This window comes from Mytilus galloprovincialis, chromosome 1 (assembly GCF_965363235.1).
Source record: "Mytilus galloprovincialis chromosome 1, xbMytGall1.hap1.1, whole genome shotgun sequence".
Taxonomy (NCBI): domain Eukaryota; kingdom Metazoa; phylum Mollusca; class Bivalvia; order Mytilida; family Mytilidae; genus Mytilus; species Mytilus galloprovincialis.
The window spans coordinates 115,009,131-115,031,144 of NC_134838.1; the positions used below are offsets into that span (position 1 = coordinate 115,009,131).

The 22,014-nt window shown below is 30.1% G+C and overlaps 1 protein-coding gene across 4 annotated transcripts; it reads left to right on the top strand.

Moving 5' to 3' along the window:
* The first annotated feature begins 2,822 nt into the window (after positions 1-2,822).
* LOC143052656 (glucosidase 2 subunit beta-like) lies at positions 2,823-21,342 on the top strand. 4 transcript variants are annotated; one of them, XM_076225731.1, is made up of 17 exons: positions 2,823-2,981; positions 4,591-4,713; positions 5,367-5,462; positions 7,829-7,886; positions 8,197-8,314; positions 8,902-8,965; positions 9,324-9,389; positions 9,941-10,025; positions 10,491-10,569; positions 10,933-11,091; positions 12,837-12,959; positions 13,508-13,585; positions 15,282-15,336; positions 15,721-15,790; positions 16,387-16,551; positions 19,068-19,167; positions 20,605-21,342. In XM_076225731.1, exons 1-17 carry the CDS (start codon positions 2,882-2,884, stop codon positions 20,743-20,745), a joined length of 1,680 nt encoding a protein of 559 aa, XP_076081846.1. In that variant the 5' UTR covers positions 2,823-2,881; the 3' UTR covers positions 20,746-21,342. The 4 variants fall into 4 exon arrangements, with proteins under 4 accessions (XP_076081846.1, XP_076081855.1, XP_076081857.1 ...); XM_076225740.1 differs by lacking the exon at positions 13,508-13,585; XM_076225742.1 differs by lacking the exon at positions 12,837-12,959.
* Positions 21,343-22,014: the final 672 nt, after the last annotated feature.

A 22,014-nucleotide genomic window follows, 5' to 3' on the forward strand; every position in this document is an offset into this window, starting at 1 on the left:
TGTATATAAAAAAAGAACAATTAAGTAACGAAATGCATGACTAGGATAACATAACAGAAAACTGCTGAATGTTATTCTTGAATCAATTCAAATTTATGCTAACTGATACTATATGAATTTACGCTGATTTCCTCAACCCCCATATTTTGCATTGAGATATTCACACATGCAGTAGAAAATGAGCATATCTTGTATTATTTATATGGTTCTAATTTTGAGTATTTAGAATAGAGGGCATTTTGATCATCCAGGATTCTTGAGGCCAAAATATTTTGAAATTAAAAGTTATAAAAAAAATAAAGAGCTTATAAGTCAAACAGGACAAAAACTAAAGCCAAAGTCGGGCAAGGAATCATGAGATAGATATATTCCTTTAATTAGAATAATTTCTAGAATTTTCAGACACCATTTTTTTTATATTACAATATCCTTATTCATGGTAGTACTGCATGACTACTTGGCAGGTGATACCTCATGGTGCGAACAGTCCACCAACAGAGTTATGGACCCAGTGGTATAGTAATAACATTAACGGTACAAACCTCTTCCAATATGGTCGTTCGCTGAAACAGGCTTCAATCCTCTCTTTGAAACGATTAGTTCAGGCGACTTCGAACCTTCTGTTTGTGGAATACTGTTCGTCACGCTCTTGCCATGTATTAGTTTCTGCTTTAATGTAAATGTTTCTTTTGCTTTTCTGTGGGCCTTCAGGTCGGAGAGTTTAGTCTTCAATTGACCGAGTTCTACCATTAGGTTAGCTACGATTGCCTCGAGTTTTGATATTTTCTCCCACTGTTCAACTTCTTTCTATTTATCATTAACACCAACCAAGTTTCTGACTTGTAGGCGTACCAATTGTTAAAGAAAAAAGCAAAAGTATTACGCACTTGACATCCATTTTGTCATTACCTTGTCCAAAAGTAAGTCATATGATAATGGTAAACATGAAATTTGAAGGATATTCAGTACAACCATTGTAATCTCAGGTCCTTATCCGATATCAAAATGGACCAGGATATGAATAAACAAAGTTTACTTTAGGTATGAGCTTTCGGAACAGAGAGCAAACAAACAAACACATCTAGAGTAAAGACTAACGTCGTACTTATACTCAACTAGGAAGAATTGTTTTAGAAAACCTTCATTATATATATAGAAGCCAAAACGGAAATTGCAATCCTTTTAAAACATTATTTTATTTAACCACTTCAGGCCTAGTATTTGTGGATGAATAAGTGGATGAATAAGATCTACTTAACTTCATTTCTTAACATTAGAAAATCATTTCTTAACACCAGAAAATCATTTCTTAAAGTCATAAGAAACGAGTGACTGGTGAAAAATAATGTTCATCCAATTCTTGAACAAATGCATGTATATATCATAAACTTAGTCCTCTGTGCACGATTTATGATATCATTTTTTACGCAAATATATCGTATAATCGTCAATTTTTTTTCTATCTGTCTGTTATGATTTAACAATTATGGCTACTCATTAAATGCCGTGTTTTGAAGCCGAAGTTTACCAGGGGGGGGGGGGTTCCGGGGGTTGGAACCCCCCTTTTTTAGCCGATCAATGCATTTGAATGGGAGCATATAGCTGGAACCCCCCCCTTTTTAAAATGGCTGGATCCGCCGCTGCCAATTGTCACCTTATAGTAAATAATCAACAAAAAGCATGGGTATGTAGCACGTGTTTAACATATACAATCAGGTAATTGTTTATTCATGCGTATTGCTATCACCGGATTTTTACGAGGAGGGTCACGCTTAGGTCACTATGCATACGGAAAATATGTCGGCGAATTGCTTCCTGTCAGCAAGCAATTAAAAATAAGAAAACTTCTTCTAAATGTGGACAAATTAAAGAATTTTCCTCAGAAAAAAGTATATGTACATAAGTTGTATAATGAAAACTATCCATTTAATTTAAAAAAAAACATATGCATATTTTTTTTTTAATTTGAGGTTTCATATGACTTTAACATTAAAAAATCATTTCTTAATAATAGATATTGTTTTCTTAATATTGAAAACTGATTTCTTATTTTTTTTTTATATTAGGAAATGAAGTTAAGTAGACCTATAAACTGAAAAGATAATAAAAATTAAAAAATCATTTATTGATAAAGGAAAATGAATTTCAAATATATATAATAAGAAAATAATTTCGAAATTTTAATATAATAAATGAATTTTTAATATCAAAAAATGAATTTCTTTAAATATTAAAAAATGAATTTGCAATATAATAAATAAATGATTTTTTAAATATTGGAAATAAAGAAATTAAAAAATAGCGCTTTTTGTCCACATTGTGATGTTTATCTTTTTAATACTGGTTTATGAAATCATTACAGTGTGCACAGGCACTTGTCTCAGAAATTTTTTTCCTATAGACGTGTTATATTAAGGTATATATGGGATTTTTTTTTCTGAGACAAGTGCCTGTGACAGTGTGTACTGGCTGGCCATTATCGCGTATGATACGATTTTGACACGCCTACATAGCTAATGAATATGCATGAATATAGATAAGAACAGTACGTGTAGCCATAAACTGGTAGATTTGTAGCATAACTGTACATATGTAGTTTAGAGAATATAACATTTTTGTATCTATTCCGAGCAAGTAAAACACGGATCTATCAACATTAGCTATTTACATCATCAAGGTCACATTTCGTAGTAAAGTATTACAACGCCTATTTAAATCTAAAATGCACTTTTATTTACTGTTTTTAAAGATACTTGACGCATTCAAATTATTGCGGTCATTTGTACTTTTACAAAACTACTAAAATTATCTCCCTTTAGTCCTTTCTAAACCAATCGGTGTATTCCATGTCGGCAACCTAACTGATAAAAGAAGAAAGAAAATGAGAACACTGCACACATGTTTCATTATATTGGCACAGTTATTGTGTTCCAGTATCACAAATGCAACTATTGGTAGACCAAGGGGTGTCTCTATTTCAAGTGAGAATCCGCTGACAGTTGTTCAATTTCTTATGAAAAAGGGGGATGGTCACTGTTTGTACAAAAAAACCTAAATGTGCTATTTGATTCTGCTTTAGTGATAAGTATGATCGTCTACACACCTTATACCATTTACTCTCTGAAAGTCACATGAGCTATCTTTAGAAAGCCTGAATTTGTGTCAAATACTTGCCACTGGACATTAAGCAGAAACAATCCATCAACCAATACACCTTACCACTATTTGTCCACTAATACTGAACATCACACAGGTTCCAGTAAAATTTGACATCATAATATGAAAAATCTGACACCACAATGGAAAAGTGATTGTTGTATGAAGTTATAGTTCTAGTGGGACAGATTATCGGGTCAGTGAGGAATAGCAATATTAATGGTGTTTTAAAACGTGATTAAATCCTTGTAGAAAAAAAAAAAAAAAAAAAAAAAACAGATTACAGTGAGATGACAATGTTGAGGGATTTTTAGTTTTTGGTATATATATATTTATGGAGGGTGGTAAAGGGTTATTTTCATGCAACGTGATCGCCGTTTTTTATTTCACGTTCAACGTGTTTTACTTTTTTATTTGACGTTCAGTCGTGCAAAACGGGTGCCTCGTTCATCATTTTACGTGCATCGTGATTTTCAAACTTTTATTTTGCGTGCTCGGTATTTTTCAAATAAAATTCAAACACTAGTCAGGGATCGTCAAGAAATATTTTTTTAAAAGCCGTAAATCAATTATATCATAAATGTGTATACTAAATCGGGAATATCACGTAGAACAAAGAGTTAATATATACAAGAAGGCAGTGACTCAGTCATAAAAGATTCAAATTAAAGTTTTTATTTTTCGTGCAACGTTCATTACAGAAATTATTTTACGTTCAACGTGAAATTATGTCATTTCACATTTTTTTGGTGCAAGCACCCCCCTTTACCACCCTCTTTATGTAATGATCAATCAGTGTCACTATTAATAAAAATCATCAAAATATGTGATGGTACCCAAAATACACCTTTCATAACAGTTTTTTTCCTTTTGTCTTTTTGAAAATCAGGCAAATATTTTTTTCATTCTGTGTTTATTTTTTATCCTTATTAACAATGTATCGCATAGTTTCACATGCATACCTGCCAACTTTTCAAAATGCCCATGGGGGTTTTACGTGCAAGATGGCTCTTGTAGTCCTACAAAACCTTTAAAGGAGCCTTCAAAAACATTTAAATGTTGTTTTTTTGGCTTCTTCATACTTTTAAAAGCCTATAGCAATATTTAAAGTCATTATTTTCTTTAAAATTGTGGACAAAATTGCTCTTTCAAAATTTCTATTTGGGAGCTTCCATGGGGGAAATCCCCCGCAAATAGTGACAGTTGGCAGGTATGCACATGTAAATGTTGAATCCATGCTGAATCTTAAAACAAAGAATATGGTAGAAAATAAATCAACTCAATATTCCAACATTAAAGCAAGAGGTGAGTTCATTGACAATAAAGAATAAATCTGACACTGAACTACAGTTTACCTTTTAGTTACTCTCCTCTAGCAAAGAATGAAAAGAATAAGCTATTACATTTACTTATTCAGGATACTTTCTTTTGCAGTGGCTTCATTGTACCAGCCAGCAGAAGATGGAACCTTTACCTGTCTAGATGGATCATCAAAAATTCCATATGAGTATGTTAACGATGATTACTGTGATTGTAATGATGGTACAGATGAACCAGGTATGTATCAAAATAAAAATAATAATTATCAAAATCATTTACTATGTCATTGGCTACATTTTTATTTTTGAGTGACAAATTTTCAAGGCATATTGATGAAACATGATTTTAATTAAATATTTAACAAAATACAAAATTTTACACCTTGATAAAGCTATACAATATTTTTGAACCCATGAAAATAAGAAGTGGCTATCCACAATAATAAAGGAATCTACAGTATAAAGAAGGTGCTTTTTCTTATAGAATCATAATGATCGAAGTCATGTGTAATGATTAACCCAGTTTATTATCAACATGTTTTTTGTGAACAAATTGTGGTATATAAACACCATAAGCATGATAAGATGGTTCCAAAGAAAAATCATCTTCCAAAAATGTACAATTAACATGATTAACAATAGGGTATGAAAAATCATGCATTTTGTCATAAATATTAAGAGTTTCCTATATAGAACTGAAATATCTAAATCTAGGAAAGGACAGTTAAAGCACATTCTCTTCAACATATTGTTTCATATATGCTATTCTGAAGATTAACACACTTTGTCTTGCCCTAATGGTAAATTCTAGGGTATAAATGTGAAGAAACATGTCGTAATTTTGTTACCTATACCTAGTCAGGGAAAATAATTTGTTTTATTTCTTTACAGGTACCTCTGCGTGCCCTAATGGTAAATTCCATTGTACCAATGCTGGGTATGTTCCATCAAACATCTTGTCATCTAGAGTAAATGATGGGGTTTGTGGTGAGTTATAATACAGTAAAACCTGTATAAACCGGCAGCCTACAGGACTATGAAAAAGGGCTGGTTTGGACAGTGAGCCGGTTTATTCAGGTTTCCGTTTTGACCGGAAGCTAATGACTTGTGACGTCCGATATTTTGCATGTAAAAGTTCTCTCTGATTGTAAATTATATCTGATAAATTAAAATACTTTCACTTCGTTTTTCAGTGTTAGCATTTGCATCATAATGCTCGCGTTGTTTGGATTGTGAGACGAGAGTTTCGATTTACTTCCATGATTATTAATTTAAAATGTTGAAATGGCTGATTAAAAAGCCAGAATATAATCAGATGTAATTTCATCACTATTGAAACGTTGTCGTACAGTGTACAATACCCATTGTTGTCATCTGGGTGTTTGTCATTATCAGGGTCATTTGTTTAGGGTTCACAACAGGGAACCGAGGATTTCGAAATCACAATGAAAATTTCTTACTCCGCGATTTAAATTTGTTTATCCAAGTTACAACGTAAGTTCAATCCAAGATATATTTTCGGGGTGTTTTTTCGTTTAATTGACCAGTCAGGGGACTTACTTAAATGAGTGATTTTCTAAATCACTGATTCAAGTAACATTTTGTTCATAAAGGTTGAAAGTAAGAGTTATCTTTCTTTAATAATCACCTATTTAAGTAGTACAAATTTATCACTAGACTAAGTGATTTAATTTTATTGTAGTTTTAAATATAGAATACTAATGATCCAGGGACTAATTATGTTTCTAAACTTATCAGAACCAACATCTGTGTTGTCTAGGATGACCAGGTTATTTCAGGTGATAACCTTGTACTGAATCTAGGATAATGACATTAAAATCACTTGTTTAAGTACCGTACCTCAATTTCCTTCCCAAATATCACTTCTTTAAGTATCATTATTTTAATAACCCCCACTAATTTCAACACCCCCGAACAGTGAAATTTTTATCGCGAACAGTAGAATTTTATTACATAATCTGTAAGATGAAACCTTGAACTTCACAGGAAAAATACTCCCACTGCTGGGAAAAATCTTTTAAGAAAGTATTAGTTTATTATGTAAAGCCATTATTATAGCATTTTTTCAACTAAAATAGAATTTTTAGCTAAATGATAGCATCAAAGGCAATTAACCTTGCTACTTAAAAGAAGCAAAAAGTTTATTTTTTTTTATTTTAATAATTAAAAGATATTATTTAACACCTATGTGTTTAAAATTTTGAAAAAACTACAAAATCCTGATTTGTGACAAAACTTCGAATTTGCTACTCAAATAAGTGATTTAAAAATCACTTATTTCAGTAAGTCCCCTGACTGTTGACACGTTTATAATGTTTTAATAAATAACACAGCTCACTCCTGTACGATTGTAAGTTCACAGTTTAACACCTGACTAATTGATTATCCTGAAAAGCCATATTGTATAAACAAGTATGTTTTGATTGCATATCAAGCATTGAAATTAATTAAACAAACCGGTTTTGACAGGTAATAATTAATGTAATTAAGAATATTGGGACTTCATAATTAGACCGGAATTCGGAATACACAGGGTCCGGTTTACTAAGGGTATTTTAACAATGACTTTGAAGAGGAAAAAATGGGACTTTCATTTTCGGCCGGAATAGACAGGAAACCGGTTTATTCAGGGTGCGGTTTATTCAGGTTTGACTAACATGACAGACATTTTTTTAGATTCACAAATAAATAACTAAGCTAAGTATTTTAAAACTGGTTGATGATTTTGATGATACATGTTTGGCTTTGCTATAAAATCATCATTTCTGCATGAATTAAAGGAGATAAATGGGAAAACCTCAATAAAACAGCAACTTATGGACATAACCAAAATATAACTACAGGTTTGATTTTTATTCATATATATTTAATATATTAAATTACTTAAAATATCAGTATACAATATTAAATCTGCAATTTTGCAGAGGCCAATTTTTGCTCTTCCCTCACTGGGATTCAAACTCATGCTATAAAGATATCTAGACAACACTGCTTGCACTGTCTCCAGTGTTTTAGGCCACTAGGCCACCAAGACTGAACTGAAAAATTCAGATTTCGATGGCTTAGTGCTACCTTTCCTTGTCAGTAGAAACTAGAGTTGTAACACAGTACATACTATATTAGACATGAAGATGAAATTGATTGCAAATTAGCTGAATTACAAAAATGTATCTATAGTAGAGGGTTGTAAGATGCAGACACATAAATAATTATGATGAGTTCGTCTAAACAAGTGACAACTCTACAATATATCTATCCATTGGATCACAAGTAAAGGTGATACATAACTGAATACACATATTATATATACATATTATTTCTTTGAATTACAGATTGTTGTGATGGTACAGATGAAGATACAGGCAGAATTGAATGTGTCAATAACTGCAAGTAAGTAGAAAAGAGAACTGGTACATCTTATGAAAATAAAAAGATGTGGTATGATTGTCAATGAGACAAACCCCCATCCCCACCCCCACACTCACACATGAGACCAAATGACACAGAAATTAACAAATAAAGTTCACTGTACTGCCTTCATTAATCAGTATGAATTATTGGCAAAGCTTTCTTGAAAATTCCAAAAAAAAGGCTATAAATTATAATTCACATGAACTTTTAAAAATGACTGTGTTAACATTATAAAGTTTGCTTTCCGAAAAAGTGTTCTAGCTCAATAGTATGACATATCTGGTTACAGGGAACTTGGAAAAAAATTAAGAGAAGAACAGGATAGAACCAGAAAACTTCAGCAGGAAGGGTTTGAGAAACAGAAAACTTTCTCTGATGAAGGCAAGAGAGTTCATGGGGAGAAGATCGTAAGCATTGTTTTTAAGTATTTTTATGCGCCATTTATGGGCATTATGTTTTCTGGTCTGTGCGTCCGTCCTTGCATCTGTCCATCTGTCTGTCCGTCCGTTCCTCCCGCTTCAGGTTAAAGTTTTTGGTCAAGGTAAGTTTTAATGAAGTTGAAGTCCAATCAACTTGAAACTTAGTAAACATGTTCCCTATGATATGATCGTTCTAATTTATTGCCAAATTAGAGATTTTATCCCATTTTCACGGTCCACTGAACATAGAAAATGATAGTGAGGATGGGGCATTCATGTACTTGGGGCACATTCTTGTTTTTATCTAACAGTTAGGATCAGACTAGACTAGATTTTTATGCCCCCACCGTAGTGGGCAGTGGCATTAAGTTTTACTGTTGTCCGTCCGTATACATATCAGTAAGTCTGTATGTCTGAAAATTGGTTTCCATTCTCTAACTAAAGTTTGCCTCAACCAAATGTTATGAAACTTACACACAATGCCTATAACCACAAAAGATAGATCAATTTCCAATTTTTGTCTATTTTTACCGTTCTAGAGTTATGTCCCTTTATAACTTTTTATCTTATTTCAGGCTAGACAAGCAGAACTAGAAAAAGAAAGAGAAACTTTAGAAGTTACAGTTAAAGATTTAGAAAGCAAGTATTCTCTTTTGAATCAGTAGAAATTTTATGCTTACTTCTTGTATAAGGAGATTGTTGCATATCAAATTTATAGACCTGTATATGAGTGCTGGCTTTTTTTTTTTATCATATTGATGAATCCAGAAAGTCATTCTTTGATAGATTGGAAATGTGTCCTAGTTTAAAAGTTGTGTGTAAGGATGAAATATATGAGGATATGTATTGTTTGATATTGGATAACTTTTATTTGTAGCAATTGTCCCCTTGTTTCAGGTAACACCTGCTTTGTATTAGATATGATTTAGATTAACAACAGTTCTTATTTGATGAATTGTTTATGGTTTCAATAATAATGATCTAATTGGTTTTATAGCGGCTAAATTAGAAGCTGAAAGTCCAGAAACAGAAGCTAAAGACAAACACCAGAAAGCATGGGATGGTACGTAGTAATGGTAATAAATAAGATAAATGTGTATTCAAGGAAATATATATGATGATAAATGTCAATGAGAAAGCAAACCAAAAACTAAAACCAGATAACATCTACTTGTCATAAGGTTTTCAACAGTAAATGTAATGTATGTAGCATATGTCAAGCTCTAATTACCAAAGACTAGTTTTGAAAATAAAGTGAAAGAAGTTTATAAAAACAGTGTTGTTGGAAATCCCATATAAAACTAAAATTTTGTAGTGAAAGTGTAGATATGATTAAGATCTGTGTTCGGAATAGTATATATCATGATAAGACAGATGGACCAGGTCTGATAATAATAATCATTGGTGCCTTTGTGATAAGAGATGTTTCAAATTATTTAAAAAAAACATATGCTGCAATCAATTCTATGGGAGGTTAAATAGATGAACAGATTCTTTTAAAATTAAGATAATTTGGGATTTCTTGAAAAAGTGCAAGCTACAGCTCATATTTGTGTATATACATTGATACTCAGAAATTTTAATTTCTTGAGAGAGAAAACAATTGTATTATAGAGTTAAAAGCTGAAAGACAAGCAAAGAAAGAAGTTGAAGCAGCCTCACTGGCTTTTAAAGATTTAGACACTAATGGTGACAACAGGTAAGTCTATATAGGCTGTATATTCAAACTGCTCAATCTAAGTATTTAGATTTCACATAATTCAACACCATAAGTGTATGTATTGGATTAGCCAAAGGAAACCATTAAGGGATATATCTAATAAATAATAGAATTAAAATATTTGTTTATGATTAACCACAAAAGCAAGGGATAAAAAAAATATATGTGTTGGTCTGAATCAATAAAAGAATACAATATTTAATGGGTGACAGTTCAAATACTCAATTTTGTGTTGCCTTTTGGTTTCTTACAGGGGATAGGATTAACAAAGATATGTTTATTAATAATGTTGACTTTTAGGAATCGTAGCCTAATGAATAATTTTTTGATTTTTTTTAGGTGATAAATGTTGGAAGTCATAACCATTATTTACTTTTTTTGCCATTACTATGTTGACTCCTTTAATATCATTTGACCACATTGACTTTGTTGTTTTTGTTACAGTATCGACATGCAGGAGATCATAGCCCGCCCTGAGTTTGATATAGATTCTAATGGTGTCGTGTCTGAAGAAGAGGCAAAGGTATACAAACTTAAAGTGACAATGCAGTAATTGTTAAATATAGAATATCTGCTTTTCTAATAGAATGTCTGCTTTTCTATGATACGATTTCATCTTGTAAAGGGTTCATTTTGAAATATTTCAATTTTTTTTTTAATCATTTTTTTTTTTAGAATATATGTAAAATGAAGAGCATTGTTTAAACAACTTCAATCAGTATTTTTTACGACACATGTGTCCAGTGAAAATGTACATCTTTTAAACAACAAAATGAGTTACAATTGATATAGGGTTGCATTATAGACTGATAATTGGAAGTTCTGATAATTTGCATATTTTCAATTTGTAAATCTTTGTAAATGCGTTTGGTATTTCAAATTACAGGAACATTTAGAGGATAAGGAAAGTGTTGATTATGACACATTTACAAAAGACATTTGGCCTCATGTCAAGGACATTTACAAGAAACCTACAACAGAGGAACCTCCACCAGAGGTAGATCCAGCGATTGAAGCAAGAGGAGAGGAAGCTCAAACAGAACAGGTAAACTACCTACCATTTATAGAAGGTGGTGATAGCTATATAAAATCCACACATGGTTGGTTTATGATCATTCTTAAAGAAACAGTTATATCAGTTGATTATTAGTTCTTTAGATAGATTCACTTTTCTGAGCTATTTCACTGAAGTGTTTTATTGATTTGGAAGTAAAATGATGAGTTAACAAGTTAGGTACTTTCAAATATAATATATTCACAACACCACTTTGATAGTTGCGTTTGCTTTTGAATTAAGTAGAATGATTCACTTTAAATATAATTACCTTCTTTCTGAAACAATTCAGTGGAATAGCAGTTGGATTTTATTTTACAGAAAACTTGCTTGTACTGAATTCCCAGGAACTTGTGTGACTTAGTTAGTTACATGTTTCCATTCAAAGAGATATGAAAGGGGAAAAAAAATAGTTCCTTTTTAGCATATATTTAAAGCTGTTCCAAAATTAATCAGCAGGAGGATGGGAGGCACTGAAATAAATTAAATATTGGTGGTTGCATTTCTCAGAATTTTGTAAGAATCAATGGAGTAAGAATAGTGCCTCCCATGACCCTGATGACTTTAATTCTGGAACTACCTTTTCCATATACAAAATAAACTAATACAAGTTTTTTGTATTTTGTTTTTGTTTTTATTTTATGTTTATTCCATTTAATTGTCAGAATCTCATTTACTAAAATTTAAAAAAAAAGGAACAAATAGATTGATTCTGCTTATTCCCTTTAGCTTGATAAATGCTCTATGGGGGAAAATAACATTACAAGTCAACATTATTTTCAAGCTGTCTCCCATTTATAAATATTGTGGATAAACAAATTTAAAGGCGTTTGTCAATAGTTATTTTCCTCAAGATTTGCAGTAACTGAACACAAAATGGTCTGGATTTCTTATGGTTTTGATTTGATGCATGTATTCAATTAATTTGTTGGTTAGAAAGAAACTGATTTTTATCAGAGAAAAAAATAAACATAAAATGAACTCATCATACAAATCATTAATTCCCTGTAACATAGTTCTTTCATTATCATACATACACTACACCTTTAGTTCGGCTTTCTGTTTTTGGTAAAAGGTATATATACACATCTTGTATTAATACATTATAGAACATAGAAATCTTGTATAATTGTATTAGTTATATTACGTCTGTTCAGACAAACAACATCGTCATCATCTTCTACGTAAGACAATATTGAATCTGTTGTTTCCCTTACTACATATATTTTTTTAAAGTAATATTTTATTTTCCAATATTTTTATCTGGTCGTTAAGAGTTTATGTCATGCTCATGTCTTTCGTATTTTATGTTATGTAAAAAAAATTGTTTAACTTATAAAAAAAAACAACACTTTTTAGGCCATCTTCCTAACTCATATGATTTACATAAATTGTATGCATTGCTTTCAATGCTTAAGACCTCGAAAATATGGTAAACAAAGATGTGAAATTCCTTTTAGGAAAATTAATACATTTCACTAGTGAACAATTTATAGCATAATCATAAAAAGAAAATTGGTTAATAATTGGCTAGATTTACAGATTCAATTTTTATTTATGAAGGATATAAAGAAATGGGAATCAACTGGATCTTAAGTAAATGCCTAATTTTGTTTGACCTTGAAAAAATTGAAAAAGGTCTTGAAGGTCAAACAAAATACTCGTTTACCTAATCTCCAGTCAGTAACTATATCAATAGTGTTTGAAACAATTATTTATAAACATAACTTAAACAGATAGAGCCTCCTGCCCCTGGGCAACCACCATCCCCCCCAGATGAGGTGGACGAGGACGGGGAATATGATGATGATGAAGATGAAGATGATGACAATGATGTAGATGAACCAGGTGTCAATGATGTGAGTCTTCTTTCACTTTCAGTCTAGTACACTCATGTGCAGCTGAAATGGAAATGCTTACTAACTGTGGGAAAGGCTACTAATCTTTTCATATTCATTCATTTTTTGACATTTATTTGTATATTTTTTTAATTGAGGTTTTAGACTTGAGCATATGCCATAACATTTTGGTTTAGGTTTACAGATACCATTTTAAGAAAAAATGAAGTAAAAAATAAATGTTTACATGATTATTTTGTTTTGTTATTTCTACAATTCTTGCATGTTTTGTTAATTTAAAGATTAACAATATTGAAAATTTTTATTTAGAACAAGTATGGGTACAGAGACATATGTGTTGCAGTGCTATTTTAAAACTAAAATGTTGGTCAAACAAACAGAAAATTGAAATCATAATGGAATGGGCTATAAGATGAAGTTATTTGCCGAATGTATTATAAAATATAACTTATATATAACTGCCTTTTGATGGGATACAGTTTATATATGTAAAAGTATAGTATTCAAAGTTAACGTTCAAAATATAACATTGGCTTTGTGTACAATAGCAAACAGTACCAACTGTTCCCATTACTGACAGAATAGAAGGGGAACCAGAATTGATTCTTGATAAGCCTAGCGAGGAGGTATAATGGTGTCAGATAGATAGTAACTCCTGCCTGCTCCCAGATTTGTCTTTTGACTATGAGCATCAATCAGATCTTTGCTTTTATTGGATTTTTTTTTTACAGGAAATAGAAACAGAATGTTTAAAAATTAAATTACGTTGACCATTAATTTAAAAGTATCCTTGTATTATGGGTTTTTGTGCTACATGTATTAAGAATGCATTGTGACATCACAATTTCTTTGAAAAAGCACACATAGTTTGATTTTATTTGAAGTACAAAATTATATGAACGGACCATATTTATATTACAAATTAACCCCAAAATTATAATACTGAAAAAAACAACAATATTGAATGACTGCCAAGACAAATACTTTATATTGAAACTGTATGATGCTATTAGTCTGAAACACAAACCCAGCATGATTGGTAAAAAAAGTCAGCTTTTATCTTATGTTATTGTTTTGGTTTGAATGTATGTTGGCTTAAAGATATATTGGCTTGTCAAATAGGTTCTATCAGGACAAAATATTAGAGCAAATTACAAATAAGCAAATAATAATTTTAATGTCAGTTTGTTTGCAGAGAATTGTCATAATCTTAGATCTTTTTCTGTTCAAATTCAAAACTTAGAATTACTGATTATACTGCTGTGGTGTGTGCTGCATGATGGAGTTTGTATGCTAATGTGATTGTTGCATCAAAGAATTAGATTGAAACAAAAAAAAAATAAAACTGCATGATATAAAAATCAAAAGATTGACCCACATGAGTTGATATAGTATAAATTATCTCAATCTCATGGTTCAAGCAAAGGCAGGACAGTGGTGAAAAGAAGGATAAATGTATTTAGATTATTTGGGTAAAAATAAAGAATGTTAGTTATGAATCTGGCATTGATTGGAATGAGCATTGTAGTTATGTATGTATGCATGATGTTAAAATATAAGCATGGCATTAATAATCATCTGTCAGTTGTTGTAAGAGTTAGTAAATGACAAAAATGCAGGCAATCTGAAAAGCTATGAACATACACATTTTATGTGTGTTAAAAACATTTTTAGATGACTTTAATAAAAATGTTGAATTCTACTTAATGCTAAAATGAATGTACCTAAGGTCACTGATAATTTAAATAAAATTCAAATTAATAAATAATTTTTGGGTAGACTTGTCTGTTTTAGCATTTTACATTATATTTTTTGGTATTTCACAATGAAAGTCATACAGATCCTAATTTAAAAAAATAGGAGAGTTAGTCTACTTTTAATCTCTTAAAACAATTCAGAAATGATTTTTTTTACAAAGTCTAGTGCATTTAAATCTGTCCTGTCTTTCATATATGTAAAAGCGGCAGAATATAATTATTATGTTCCACATGCCAATGTTTGTTATGTGTGGACCATACATGTACAACTTTCAGAAATCACACTTTGAACTTTGGTCCAGTAGTTATATTTAAAAAGACTTGTACGTGTAAATGAAAAATAGAATATAACCTGTAGAGATGTTTTAGTTGATGTAATTATATAGGTCACTTTTAGCTTATGGACAGGGACAGAGTTAAAAATGTATTGAACAAGATACTGCTATAGAGGCGTTGTTGTTAAATTGAAAGGTTTCTTACCAGTTAATGCCATCCTTGCATGGTAGTAATAAAATGTTATATGCATACTCTTGCCTAAAACCATTATATACTTTGAATTTTTCAGAAGGATGAAGACAGTATGCCAGAATATGATGAAGAAACAAAGAAACTGATAGAAGGTTAAAATTATTAACAAATAAGAAAATGAATCTTTATAATAAAAACTATAAGAGATATGGATATTAAACTACCATAGATTTTCCTAAAATGTATTACATGATAAATGAAAGTTTATAGTATTGCATGAAAATATATTAAACAACAAAAGAAGGTCATGCCAATCATGAATTTCTTTGATTCAAATAAAATGTCTATATCTATGTCGAGTAATGAACAAATGGGTTAGATATTAGTTATTTTGACATTAAGGGCATAGAATTATGTTAAATTTACAATAAACATATAATAAAAAAAATTGTAAGTGATCTTTGTTTAATTATTCAAAAGAGAGAAGTAAAAATTTGCCAACAAGTTAAATTGATAAAAGATTTTTTACATTTTAGCTGCTGATGAAGCAAGAAAGAACTATGATGAAGCCAACAGTAAATTAAAAGAACTAGATAATGAACTTTCGTAAGTATTTAATCCAGGTTTACCAAGACAGTGCACTGATGCATGAGTTGTTGCCTTTTTTCCTCATGTCTGTTAATGCTTTTGTAATTTTTTTTCATGAAACCACTGACCGAATTGCATCAAAACTTTTTTTTTTGGATATTGACTAGGATTGAAAAGGATTTTTTAACCAATTTATTTATATCTGTGTGTGATTTTCTAACCAATTTATAATGATTTACATGGGATTTTCCAACCAATTTATCATGATTTACATGGGATTTTCCAACCAATTTATCATGATTTACATGGGATTTTCCAACCAATTTATATTGATTGACATGAGATTTTCCAACCAATTTATAATGATTTACATGGGATTTTCCAACCAATTTATCATGATTTACATGAGATTTTCCAACCAATTTATCATGATTTTGCAGCATGAGATTTTCCAACCAATTTATAATGATTTACATGAGATTTTCCAACCAATTTATCATGATTTACATGGGATTGATTAACTAATTTGTCCAGATTTGTATGAGATTTTCTAAACAATTTATGATGATTTGTACAGGGATTTTAACCTATTACATATTTTTATGTATTTTCAGATCTATAAAATCTTATTTAGAACAAGATTATGGACCAAATCGAGAATATGCAATTTTACAGGACCAGTGTTTTGAATATACAGATAGAGAATACACATATAAATACTGCCCATTTTCAAAGGGATCACAGCGACCTAAAAATGGTGGACATGAAACTAGTTTAGGGTATGTGACCTAAATGTTTATGAAATATCTTATAGATTTATGATTTGCTGTCAAGATTGTCAGACAAGTAAAAGTTAAGAATAGAATAGATTGTAATTAACTTTTTCTAACTAGGAAAAAGTTAGTTCTGAATATTTTTTATAAGACATTTACATTAAAAAAGTTTTTAATGTGTACAAGATACAAGATATGTTTTAATCAATCCATCCAATGGAAAATTTTCTTAAACCAATCACATAGAAGGTATTTTCTTTTCTATAGAAAGTTACAAAAGTTATGCCCCTTTGAACATTACTTTAGTGCCCATGTAGTATATGCATTGTAACTTCAATTTCTACATGATTTGTTTGTTGTTTGTATCTTCTTATATGATGAGATAGCAACTCCTCTCTCCTTCTGTTTCTCCAACAATTTGTACTATCTCAGAACCTTTCTGCACACCTAACTTCTATTCATAATTTTTTGAATTAACTAATTAACCATTTATTATATGGGTCATTTTCAAAAAATGTCGAATTTTGAAATTGAAAAATTTATTAAAAGTTACTTATTCAAACAACCCTCTACATAAGCAAATCAAAACAAACAGTACTTTAAGAACAACATATTAAAAGATGCAATCTTAATGATGTCATACAAGAATATCTTGAAACATTTTTTGATCGGTGGTACAATATTTTGTCTATCCTGTTACCATTTTCAAAAGAAATTTTGGGTTACTAAGAAAAGGTTTAGATAAAATGTTAAGCTTGTTTTACGTTACCAATTAGATGGTTTTCAAGAGAATAAACTTCTATATATATTCATTCTGTAAAATAATAGATTATTTGCCAATTTTCTAGGTTGTACTGAAAAATGGCTCTAAAAATTGGTTTTCAAAGGTTGTAAAAATTACCACCAGTTATGCAAGTCTAAGATAGCAATTTATATTGTTCGGCCTTTTTTCACCCTTTCAAATAAACCCAACATCAAGTAAATCCCTCATAAGTTAATTTACTTTTCTCTTTATTTCGTTGGTAACAGGAACGTACGTTTCTGATATATCACTATATAAAAGTCTATCCTGTTACCTTTTTGTCTATCCTGTTACCGATATCAGTATTGCACCTGCAAATGCTTAATTGGGAAGATTAAGACGTTATAACCTTAAGATGAGTTCAAACAATGAAATATTTCATTTGTTTTCCACCTACATGTTAAGATAAAAAAAATTAACGACGTTTTTGTCTATAATTGTCTATCCTGTTACTGTAACCATAGCAACCATAGTAACAGGATAGACAAATTTCTTCATTTTTGATTGCTGTTGTGAAATAACTACTCCCTTTGGTTAAGTGATTATGGTTTTCTATTGTGAAATTGATTGAATTTAGTTTGTAGATAATCTGTTACATACAATGATAAAGAAGCTACGATTTTTCGTTAGAATTATAATTAACGTTCTTAAAAAGTCCCGTTTGCAGATATCAAGGTGATCAGAAAATCGGAAAAAAATCATTTGAAATGTGTTTTTCTGACAATGTACGCACACAAATACCCCCAAAATCGGACTTAAATGCAGTTTAATCTTATCAAAATAGATGTAAGGTGTGTTTATTATTAATGTTCTGAATCACAAATCCGACAAGCTTTCATTTAAACCATTACAACTGAAATTTCCATTAGAAATAAAAATTTTAGCATGGGTGTACTGAAAATTCGACATTTTTTGAAAATGACCCATATCTTTATTTCTATGTTAGATAATCATTCTTGCCACAAAATACTTCATTGTCAGATTTAAATTCTGTATGTATTGCATTTTTTTTTTTAAATTAGATAAACATTATAGATAGATATTTTTATTTAAAGTCATAAGAAACCTCTAATTCAAAAAAATAATGCATATGTTTTTTATAACTCAATGGAAAGTTTTCATTTTAAAACTTATGTACATATACTTTTTCTGAAAAAAATTCTTGAATATGTTCAAATTTAGAAGAAGTTTACTTTATTTTAACTGCTTCCTTCCAGGAAGCAATTCCCCAACATATTTTCCGTATGCAAAGCGACCTCAGTGTGACCCATCTCGTAAAAATTCGGTGATCGCAATACGCATGGATGTCCTTAAAATAAACTATTATCTGGTTTTACATGTTAAACATGTTCAATATCCATACCTTTTTTGTTTATTGTTGACAAACAGGTGACAATCGTTAAACTCGCAAGCTCGAGCATTATAAAATTCTACTCAGGACAATATTCCCCAATATTCATGCAATAACCCTATATTACAATTTTAAACATGAGCAGTCAATTAACATGTATATTTATACCAGCCAGCCTTTAGAGGCTTATGATGCACTGTCATTTATGCACAAACAATTATATGAATAAATTTCAAATCCATTAATCCTTATTAGATACAATTTAGTTCCAATAATCAGTTGTGTTTTATATTAAATGAGAAAATAAGGATGAATGTAACTTAATAATTTTGGTTTGATAATGGAAGGGTTTATATCTTCCTTTTTCAGGAATTGGGGAAATTGGGCTGGTCCTGAAAATGATAAATATTCTATTCAGTTATATGAAAAGGGACAGAACTGCTGGAATGGTCCTGATAGATCTGTTAAGGTAAGGTTGTTTGTCTTTTTCTCTGTCTTTTTTTAAAAAAAAAAATGCTAAAAATCTATGCAATCAAGTAGATGCTTTTCACTTATAAAATAAAAAAAGCACAGGAAAATATTTGTTATGTTGTCAGGTTCAAGACAAATAAAAACATAATTGCACTCTTTATTTTATGTCTTCATATTTCAGAAACTTGCATAAGTCACACACCAAACAACGTCTGCTTAAGTAATGAGGATGTTCCAGATACTGGAGTCTGTTTCACAAAAACAACTTACGACTAAGATTTACCGTAACTATACTATGAACTGTTCATGACTTTGCAATTAATCTTAATCCTAAGTTTTTATGTGGAACCGACTCCTGAGGCTTACATTGGAAAAAAATATTGGTTATTATAAAAAAAACAGATACAAGCAATGGATAATACCCTGAAAAAACAAGTTGATGATAAAAATTGAAAAAATATACCAGTTTACACTCTGTATTCGAAAAATGAATAGAATAGATTGTACTGTATCACTATCAGAAAAAGTAACTCAGCCAATTCAATGAATTTACTTATATTTTATAGAAAATTAACCATAAATTTAATGTACAACATTAAAACTGCATGCTTAAGGGCATACGATACAGTTTTGAACCTGTATTTACAAGTTGCTGAAAATTTGCATATAGGCTATTTTTTACCTGATTAAATCAAATATGTAAAAAAAATATACCTTCATGTGCTACTTTTTGAGTAAAATGAGGTCGAAATTTTGTATATTTGCTCAAAATTCAGATTTGTGTCTGTATTTTCTTTTTCGAAAGAAAGACATAACTTTTTTGTTTTAAAAGATAAACACAAATTGTTTTTTGTTAAATAATCAGTAATTTCTGTATTTTATAAGTATCATTAAAAATTATGCAATTTTTATTCCAAAATAACTATATATTTATCAAATGTTCATGAATAGAGGAAAAAAACATCATTTTTTGCTGCATGTTTATCAAAATTAAAAAAAATGCGCTATTTACAGTTTTATAAAATTTGGGTCACATAATCTCCTTGCAAAATGAAACAAATTGCTGTTTTAAAAAATAGGGGTCCATGCACTCGTTTTCAAATTAAATCAGTTTGAATGATAAAAATCAGTCAAAAAATGCATCTTTTCCCAATATGTCACAATTTGACGTCACGAAAATAACATTTGACGTTAGCAACGTCATTACCTCCCCTGTAACTGTATCGTATGCCCTTAAGATTGTTATTTACATATATTTTTTTCTTTTTCAACACCTATCAAAATATCAATATACTTCTAAAAAGAATGTGTTAATTAAGAATGAAGTATGCTGGGCTTGATATTCAATTAAAAACAAAATGTAGAAATGTAGAAATAAAATAGCTGACTTGGAATGGATCAGGTACTGTTAATGACTGATTTAATCTCATTTCAGGTACATTTAAAATGTGGTTTGGAGCATAGACTATTAAGTTCCAGTGAACCAAGTAGATGTGAATATGCTTTTGAATTTGAAACTCCATGTAGATGTTCACAGCCTTCAGGAGGAACAGCTCAACCTCACGATGAACTCTAATCACCAATGTTTTCTTTTGTTTATATGTTTTTTTTTCTTCCTCTTGTTTTTATATTTTTGATAATATTATTATTTTTTACAAGTCATTATGATTATGGGTTATTTTAACTTTCAAGAAATAAAACACTTGAAAGTTAAAAGTTTAAAAAAAAAAAATGTTGGGGTTGTTTCAGAAAAAACTATTGATGTTTTGATCTACTTAATTTTTGTACATTTAAAAAAAACCTATTGTGAGTAAAGGCTGCTTGATAGATACTTTTACCTTTATCTTAATATCATAGTAATGGTTAAAATTGTAATTTTAGATGTTAGAATAACTGTTCCAAGCACAGAAGTTCTTTACTTTCCTTATAGTGATACATCTATCTTGACTATCCCTTTAAATAGAAGCATACTTAAATATTTACTAACATAGTTTTCTTTCTAACGCAACAATAAACAATTATTTTCACTTTAAATCTAACCTGAGAAAAGTACCAATTGTAAAAGGACTGAAGTGTCATTACATAGTCTGTTGAAAATTACCATTCAATTGTTAAAGAAGAAAAACAAAAATGTCAGTTTTATTTCATTGAATAAAAAAAAATTCTTCTGATATTATGATTTATTCTTGTTGTATTATTTTTTTTGTTTTCCCTGATTATGTAATAGAAATTTATACTTCTGTTACCATTATTCACTTCATTTTAGTGTATAGTGTATAGTCGTTTGTCCATAGAACACATGTGGTCTCTTCACATTTATATTAAATGTTTCATGTCAGGAATATAACAGTTGTTTTCCATCATTTTTATGAGTGAGTTTTTGATTTTGCTGTTTGGTAAAGTTTTTTTTCCATTTTGAATTTTTCTTCAAGTTCAGTATTTTTTTGTATTTTACTTTTTATTAGATTGTTTTGTCTTGTGTGATCCAGGTCTTTGGCTTGATGATTTTAACATTTTGCATTTTTTTTATAGAAGAAAGTTATTATTTTTATATGTGTCCTACTCACTTTGCACATTCTTCCTAAAATGACATGGTTCATGCATTTTGCATGTTAATTAATTGGAATTGCCTTGAACCTTTAATGGTAATGTGTTTTCCTAGTGTGAATATTTTGGGTTATATTCCTTGACATTGGTATTTGCTACCTCACCTATAGACAAGCAGCATTTAGGTGAAAGTAAAACATTGTCGACCTACCGGTATTTAATTTTTAGGTAGTTTATCTGTCAGCAGTAAACCTTACTTGCTAGGACATGCCAAACCTTGTTCAGTGTGGGTCTACTA